This window comes from Triticum aestivum, chromosome 4A (genome assembly GCF_018294505.1).
Source record: "Triticum aestivum cultivar Chinese Spring chromosome 4A, IWGSC CS RefSeq v2.1, whole genome shotgun sequence".
In the NCBI taxonomy this organism is placed as follows: domain Eukaryota; kingdom Viridiplantae; phylum Streptophyta; class Magnoliopsida; order Poales; family Poaceae; genus Triticum; species Triticum aestivum.
Window position 1 is genome coordinate 11712950 of NC_057803.1, and position 8516 is coordinate 11721465.

General features: G+C 50.9%; 2 protein-coding genes across 6 annotated transcripts; one reads left to right on the top strand and one right to left on the bottom strand.

Annotated features, from left to right (window-relative positions):
• Positions 1–3271: 3271 nt before the first annotated feature.
• On the top strand, positions 3272–4623 carry LOC123084778 (50S ribosomal protein L18). Its single transcript, XM_044506291.1, has 4 exons — positions 3272–3697; positions 3809–3915; positions 4012–4164; positions 4284–4623. The coding sequence occupies exons 1-4, from the start codon at positions 3580–3582 to the stop codon at positions 4437–4439; spliced, it is 534 nt and encodes a 177-aa protein (XP_044362226.1). The 5' UTR covers positions 3272–3579; the 3' UTR covers positions 4440–4623.
• On the bottom strand, positions 4609–8117 carry LOC123084777 (pentatricopeptide repeat-containing protein At5g15300). Of its 5 annotated transcripts, none has more exons than XM_044506290.1 (3): positions 6206–8117; positions 5092–5206; positions 4609–5002 (listed from the first exon to the last, which is right to left on the bottom strand). In XM_044506290.1, the coding sequence occupies exon 1, from the start codon at positions 7920–7922 to the stop codon at positions 6375–6377; it is 1548 nt and encodes a 515-aa protein (XP_044362225.1). In that variant the 5' UTR covers positions 7923–8117; the 3' UTR covers positions 4609–5002; positions 5092–5206; positions 6206–6374. The 5 variants fall into 5 exon arrangements, with proteins under 5 accessions (XP_044362225.1, XP_044362224.1, XP_044362223.1 ...); XM_044506289.1 differs by having other exon boundaries at positions 5087–5206; XM_044506288.1 differs by having other exon boundaries at positions 5092–5224; positions 6206–8115.
• Between the last annotated feature and the right edge of the window lie 399 nt (positions 8118–8516).

Consider the following 8516-nt stretch of genomic DNA (forward strand, 5'->3'; position numbering starts at 1 on the left):
TATTGACCGGAGACATGTCTCGGTCATGTCTACATTGTTCTCGAACCCGTAGGGTCCGCACGCTTAAGGTTACGATGACAGTTATATTATGAGTTTATGCATTTTGATGTACCGAAGTTTGTTCGGAGTCCCGGATGTGATCACGGACATGACGAGGAGTCTCGAAATGGTCGAGACATAAAGATTGATATATTGAAAGCCTACGTTTGGATATCGGAAGTGTTCCGGGTGAAATCGGGATTTTACCGGAGTACCGGGAGGTTACCGGACCGGAACCCCCCGGGAGCTATATGGGCCATAGTGGGCCTTAGTGGAAAAGAGAAGAGGCAGCCCAACATGGGCCGCGCGCCCCTCCCCTCCCTTGGTCCGAATAGGACAAGGAGAGGGGGCCGTCCCCTCTCTCTCCTTTCCCCCCTCCGCGAATCCTATTCCAACTAGGATTGGGGGGGGGGAATCCTACTCCCAGAGGGAGTAGGACTCTCCTGGCGCGCCTCTCTATGGCCGGCCACACCCCCCTCCCTTAGTCCTTTATATACGGAGGCAGGGGCACCCCAGAAACACACAAGTTGATCCACGTGATCATATTCTTAGCCGTGTGCGGTGCCCCCTTCCACCATAGTCCTCGATAATATTGTAGCGGTGCTTAGGCGAAGCCCTGCGACGGTAGTACATCAAGATCGTCACCACGCCGTCATGCTGACGGAACTCTTCCCCGACACTTTGCTGGATCGAAGTCCGGGGATCGTCATCGAGCTGAACGTGTGCTAGAACTCGGAGGTGCCGTAGTTTCGGTGCTTGATCGGTCGGGCCGTGGAGACGTACGACTACATCAACCAAACGCTTCCGTTGTCGATCTACAAGGTACGTAGATCACACTCTCTCCTCGTTGCTATACATCACCATGATCGTGCGTGTGCGTAGGAAAATTTTGAAATTACTACGTTCCCCAACAGACGTGTGGTAGGGTTGGGAACGGGTCAGTGGAGGCGAGCTATGTTGAATGGCGACGGTCCAGAGAGCGAAGGTGGCAGCAAATGACAATGGCTTGTCGATGTGGGCGATGAAGAAAGGGGGTGCACTAGCTGAAATGTCTCTGAACTCTAAAATTTTGGTGGGCGAAGGGAGCGCTATATTGCCTTTCCTAGACTCCAAATATGAGGGCAGGTGGGTTGGATTTGAAATGCCCTCCAAAAGCAAGGTGGCGGATACCAAATCTGGTAAACCAACTTTTTTACCCAAAAAACACACAGAGGATTATTGTAGCAATCATGTTGATATAGCAACTCTACTAGAGTTGCTTTTACACCGTTATGGTATCATCATGACATACATGGATACTAGTACTTTCAACCTCTTTGGAGATTCTATATAAACTTCCCACATCCTACATAGTGTGCAGGGAGCCACAAAGCTTTGTCCATTATGGTGAAGTGCGATCAGATAAGATAAGAGACAATTACTACTCCGTACCAAATAACACAATTAAGATGCTTATTTGACTATTACTTTTGTAACTATATCATTCATAGTACTATCTTCATGAGAACGGACGTTTGGTGACCCAGCTCACTGGAGCTCAATTTTTTTTGAAAAATTCAAAATTAAAAAAAAATCATTAAAAAAATTCTGAAAAAAATTGTGTAAATAAACAAGGATGTTATGTATACGTGTCTAAATTTTTATGATGAAATACCTTAAAATGACATCTGTAAAGAAAAGGAAAAATTCATGGCCTGGAAGAATGAATAGCATCGTATGTTTAGAAGCCTCAGATTTGTTTTTTTTTTTTTTTGCACAAAGCTTTGTCCGACACGGTGAAGTACGCTCAGATAAGATAAGAGAGAATTCACATGAAAACCTATGTGCTGAATATTCGTCCAAAATCTTGTCAAAGCCAGCAAGCAAGAGACACGGGTACATGTCACCGAGTTCTCTATTCTAGAAAGTTCTCTATCCCTCTCTGCCTTTATCATCTTCACTACTACTACACAATATTTGTGTGGTGAGGTGATGTTCTCTTGTTTACTTTACGCCCTCTTTCTCTAGTGAACCTTCTTTGTGGTTGAAAAGTTGCTGCCATATCTATATCTATCAAACAAATCTAAATACCGAATACCAGAGCGGGCCGGGCCCACGCACGTGTGGGGGCATGGGTGCTCATATCCTAGTGGCACTCGTCCAAAGCAAGCCATCTCTTTATTAAATGTTATCAGCCTGGTGTGTATCATGTTCCGAATTACTCCGTTCTGAATTACTCGTCACAGAGATGGATGTATCTAGATGTATTTTAGTTCTAGATACATCCATTTCTACGACGAGTAATTTGAAACGGAGGGAGTAGCTGCTAGTGTGGACTACATACATAATATATATATTTTCAAACGTTGACGTCGGTCCTTGGGTGCAAGATTTATCTTGTGAGAAGGAAAGGGTGCGTCGCAGGAGTGCTAGCACAAGCACAAAATATTGTCCTCACCGGCGTTTTTCCACCCGCGCGCAACCGCGGTTGACAGGTGGAAGAACGAGAGGACGTGAGAGCTTGCAAGCAACCGGGGCTCCGGGACGCCAGAGAAACTGCATGGCTGTACCGTGGCACGAGGTCACGTCGGATGACCACCCCGTTGGTCGGCCCTTTCTGCATCTTTTCTACGTATACTTTTCTCTCTCTCGTGGGAGGGAAGGGAAAAGAAAAGCGGGAGAGGGACGGGCGGAGAAAGGGACGAAAGGAGCACCGGGCTGCGATGCAAGCATCGTCTGTGGAGGTCAATCCGACCCGACGCAGGTGGGCCGAAAGTGATGCTGCGGACGGGAGGAAAGGACCAGGTGTCGATCGCTCATCGTGGCGGTGTGGGTGAAAATGTTTGTTTTTTTTGTTGATGGGTGAAAGGTTGTTAAATGAAAGTGGGAGCGCGGATGAATCCAAGGGTTCCGAGATAAGACCGGAGGAAACCGGCTAGATTTTTTTGGCTCCGACGAAAGCAAAAGGCTTTGGCGGTTTCCGCTGGTAGGTGGCGTGATTAGCGGCTTCTCTCTCTCGCTTGCTATTTTTTTCTTCTTTTTTTAGGGGTTTCTCTCGCTATTTTTGACGGTCGTTGGTTTTTTTTTTTTTGGAGACAAAGACGGTCGTTGGTTGGGTGCGAAGTGCAGCCGCGGCCTGATGGGCCTTTTCCTCCAAGGCCCTGCCTCCACCACGTGGCCCGCCTAAACTTGGGCCTCGTAAATGTCTGCTTGCTGTATACTCCCCTCAAAACAACGGGCCCCTAAAAAAACGGCATCACCTGACTTCGGCCGCTTTGTCTCAAAAAAAAAGTCACTTTGGCCACTGAACGTGGGATTGGGCGAGACGGGCGTGGCGTGGTGGCCGACGGCGAGACGGCACAAGCGGCAAGCGGGGCACAGGCCGTGCGTCGTCGTGTTCTTGCTGACGGTGACCTCGCAGCCACGGTCGTCGGCGGCAGCGCAGGGCAGTACTCGCGGCGAGGCGGCGACCGGCGGGCTGCAACGCCACCTCGCGCGGAACCTGTTCGACGTATTGCCCCGCCCAACCTACTCTCCTGGACTCTCTCTCTCTCTCGTGCCATGGCGACGGCATTGCTTCACGCCACCCTCGGCCGGCCACCATTGCCGTCTCCCTCCACCTCCAGCTCCCTGCCATTCAGGCGCCACCGCTTCGAGGTCCCTCTCCCACGGCACCCAGGTGAGCCACACCGTCATAACGCCTCCCGGCTTCTCTCCGTGCCTTTCTCCACCGGCTCAGGCCTAGCTGCCGATGTCATGCGCTGCTTCCTCTCTGTCTTTCTGCGCGCAGGCTTGGTGGCACACCGGCGCGGGGCGTGCCCGAGGATCGAGGCCATGGCGAGGCACGGCGCGCGGAAGGAGAACGCCAAGGTCAGGAACCGCCGGCTGCAGAAAAAGGTACGGTACTGGTCACCTCAGGGTTGGGTTGTGTGTTCCAAGTTCCAACCACCACCAGCAAGGCAGCAATCTGAAGGGAATTCTCTCTGGCTGCAGTACAATGGCACTACGACCAAGCCCAGGCTGTCCGTCTTCTGCTCCAACAGGCAGCTCTACGCCATGCTCGTCGACGACCACGGCAAGAAGATCCTCTTCTACGCCAGCACCCTGCAGGAGGAAATCCGCGGCGACCCTCCATGCAGCACCGTGGTAATCCAATCCACCCCCCTTCCTTCATCGTCAGTCCAACTCGCAATGCATTCGCATCTGAAACAAAAACCAGACGGTGCATCTCCTGAACTTGAGCTGTTCTTTTTGTTGGCAAACAGGAGGCCGCTCGGAGGGTCGGGGAGGAGCTCGTCAAGGCGTGTATAGAGCTGGACATCTCCGAGGTCTCGTGCTACGACCGCAACGGGTTCGCCCGAGGGGAGAAGATGATGGCGTTTGAGGACCCGGTCGCGCAGCACGGGTTCCTGCCCAGATAGCAAAGTTCTGAGATCCTTGGGAGGCTTGCACCAGCTGCTCAGCGTAGCAGGCTATTTAGTGAAGAGTAGGAGTGTAGCCTGTGGGAAGTTGTTTGCTCTATGAACTGCTTGATGTATGATCAGGAGTACTCGATATTTCACAGCATGTTATTAAGCCAGACAATCATCATTGACAGCCATAAAATGTTTCTCCATTGTCATTTCAAACAAATAACTCTAAAACAAAAAATCAAGAACACACAAAGGTTTTGCAAGCTATATTGACATACCAATTCTATTACAAGAGGGAAAACAACAAATTCTACATTCCATCAAGACTCCTTATGTTACAGAGGCTCAATTTTTCAGTGGCCTACATTCTTCAGAATAGTTCATCTGGTGGAGCAGATAGCAGTTAAGATAGCATACTATGCTGAAGCTGTTCCTTTTGTTCCCATCTTGTACATGAGCCATAGACTCCTGAATCCTGATGCACGAGCCAATAGAAGTTTGTTCAAGGAATAGTGCAACTTAGTCACTGGCCAATTCTTTGCACCAATTCATTCGATTCAGCATGCTGGATCCTGCACAAGCGCACCTCTCATGAATGACAATATTAAGTGTCAACATGACATATGCAATGTATTAAGCATCAAACGATGAATAACCTTACAGTCAAGGCTCTCGCAACTCAGAAAAATAGTGATGTTCATCGTCAGGTTTGTCCCAGACTCCCAGTTGTGCCACCTAGCAGGCTGTATGCGGTGATCAGTCCATCTTTCTCCTCTCTTCCTCCAAAAACAACCCTCCACAAGGTAGCTAACCACCGTTAATTTTCTGAACCTCAATATGAAAAATCTACATCACTGGTAGTCTAGTACAGAAGGATTTAGGTAACTGTATTATACAATAGGAGTAAACATCCATCAAACATGCAAAATGTTAAGCACACAGAGACCAGAGTGAAGAAATCCCCTTCCCAGAACATGACGAGCTTGTAAAACAAAGATGCGAACAAGGAATTGCCAGTCATACATAGAGAATGGTTAAATGTAATCAACATGATATCTGTGAGGGATACTCAGAACATGTTAAAATAAAAATCTTAGGGCAACTTAGTAGACTTTAACTGTTAATTTATGGGATTCTAGAAAACAGTCAATTTATGGTTCAACAACCACCAAATTAATTCAAAGAAAAGTTATCACTTGCTAATAGTTCAACAGAAAATGATTGTAGTGTACCACATTATTCCTCTAAACAAAGTTTACATTGTTGCTGGCGATCCCTCTAAAACCAGCAGGGCAAGAGTTCAAATTTAAGAACTTTTGGAAATACTATTCACTACTTACTTGCAGTTCGTGAAAGTAACTATTGCTGGACCCCACAAGGTATAATCACTTGAAGTTCATTCGGTGATTTCATCGCTTTCTAGCAGCCACATTTATTAGTGAGCCGCACAAGGTAAGATGATACTGGTCTCCGAAATATGCACTTGTTTCTCACCCATGCCAGAGGCAATCCTAATGACAGTGTGCACCTCGTAGTCAAGACTAAGATGTTGGGGTTGGTTTTAAAGAAGTTCAGGCCTGCAAGGCCCAGTACTGCAAATGCCCCTTTTTTGTGTAAGCATCAAGTATGGGCTGGTACATAAATACATAATAATGTAAGTGAGCTAGGCTATACTTAACATGCATGCATACATACTGAAAATGGCTTCGGTGTGGCCATTGTCTATGTACCATCACCTGACTCAACTCAACTAGTCTTTCAGGTATTTTGATTACCTGAGCCTTAGTTGCCAGCAGCCTTACACCATGGATATCAATCATCACACCTTGGCAAGAAGACCGAGACAAATGTGACCAATCCATAGGCTTGTCTGGTGTGAAGAGAATCTGGCTAGCATGACATGCTTGTGAATTGTGATCTTAAGGATAGCCAGATAATGGTAAACTACAGCTGAGGCAGAAAGGCAGTGCTCCGGCCTGTAGTCTTCTGGACCCCCTTCTCATTCATGGCACGTCTGATCTCTGTGGCCTCAGCTATCCGTCCAGCAGATGTGTACATATCGCTGAGCAAAATGTAGTAACCACCCTCATCTGGGTTTAGGTTCCTTAACTCCTGCACAGCCCTCTCTGCCATGTCAATATCCCCATGAGTCCGACAAGCACCAAGTAGTGCGCCCCAGATCACAGCATTGCTCGGAATTGGCATTCGCTTAATCATTTGGTATGCCTCCTCGAGTTTCCCTGCCCGACCAAGCATGTCCACCACACACCCATAGTGCTCGACTGTGAGTTCCACTTTGCCATAGTCGCCTCGTTGCATCGCATTGAACATGGCTCGCCCCTCCTCAACACGGCCTTTGTATCCGTACGCCATAAGCACCGCGAGAAGCGTCACACCGTCCGGCCTCACAGTGTTCCCTTCTGCCAGCATCTGATGGAACACAGCAATCGTGTTGTCCAGATCGCCATGTAATGCATATGCCGAGATCAGCGTGTTCCAAGATGCCAAGCTCCTCACCATCATCCTGTCAAACAAAGCTCGTGTTTCAGGGAGGCACCCGCACTTTGCGTACATGTCCATAAGTGCATTGCGAAGTGGCACCATCCATCCAAAACCAAGGGAATCAATGTGCCTCCGCACACGCTCCCCGGTTGCAAGATCCCCTAGTGTGGTGCACGCGGACACAATACTCACCATGGTCACCTCGTCTGGCTGCATCGGCATGGCATCAAACAATGCCAAGGCCTCCTGCGGCCGGCAAGCCTTGGCATATGCTGAAATCATCGCAGTCCAAGAAACGACATCCTGGTGAGGCATCTGGTCGAACACAAGGCGGGCGGCGTCCAAATCACTGGCTTTGAGATGCGCGGTGAGTAGCCCTGAGAAGGAGATCACGTCCCGAGCCGGAATTTCTTCAAACACCCTGCACGCGTCGTCGACGGACGCCCGGCACGCGTAGGCGTGAAGCAGCGCATTGTGCACGTGCGCGTGCGCGCCTAGCTCGCCGAGGCAGCCGTGCCTGATCGCCTGGGCATGGAGGTCGGAAGGCAACCGCCGGCCCGAGGGGCAGCGGGAGCAGGACTTGAGGAGGAAGGTGAAGGTGAAGGCGTCGGGCGCGGCGCCCGTGCGGCGCATCGCGGCGAAGAGCCCGATGGCGTCGCCGGGCGAGGCGGAGGCGGCGAGGCCGCGCATGAGGGTGTTGTAGAAGAAGGCGGGGTGGGTGGAGGCCGAGGTGATGAAGGGGAGGTGGGTGGAGAGCATCGCGGCGGCTTGGCGGAGGTCGCCGGCGGGGGAGACGGCGGCGAACCGGAGCAGCTTGGCGAGCGCCGCGACGGCGTCCGCGGCGGGGAGGAGGCGGCGGCGGCGCAGGAGGGCGCCGTGGAGGAGGCGGAGGTCGCGCTTCGTGGAGCACCGGGCGGAGAGCGCCACCAGGTCCCCCGGCGAGGTGGACGTCGGTGGCATCGCGGCGGGCCTCGTCTGGCTGCGCGTCATCCGTCCGTCCGCCGGGAGCCTGCGTGGGTGTGTTCAACTGTTCTGTTCGCTCCATGTGGAAGAATGTGGCTGTACCACAGCCGAAATTCCCCCACCCTCTGTAGCAAAGTTGAGTTAACAAGTGAAGTGCCCTGTACTGGTTGTTTTTCCCCCAAAAAAGAACACTCATGTAGTCATGTCTGTTAACCAAACATAGCAGTACAAACACCCTTAATAAAGAAAATTACTGCTTCCTCTGATCACTTTTGTAAGATATTGTAGATATTCCACACAGCGTCAAAACAGTTTAGAGCAATTTCAATGGGACGACTCATTTCGTCCGCCCACGTACGTTTGGGTCGGCGTGGATAAAAATGGCGGCCCAACGCGCCGACTCAAACGGACGCGCGTCCGTTTTTCGTCCGCGGGCGACCCATTCCAGGCCCAATTTTAAGCTGGATTTGCGTCGGCGCGGACACGAGACGGACGCGCGCGCCTACTCCTCTTTTCGGGCACGCCGGTCGGTGGCAGGCACCATCATTTCCCTTCATTTTCTCCAAAAACGCTCCCGTCCCCGCGCGCCCCCGCCCCCCAACCAGCCATGGAGGACGACAT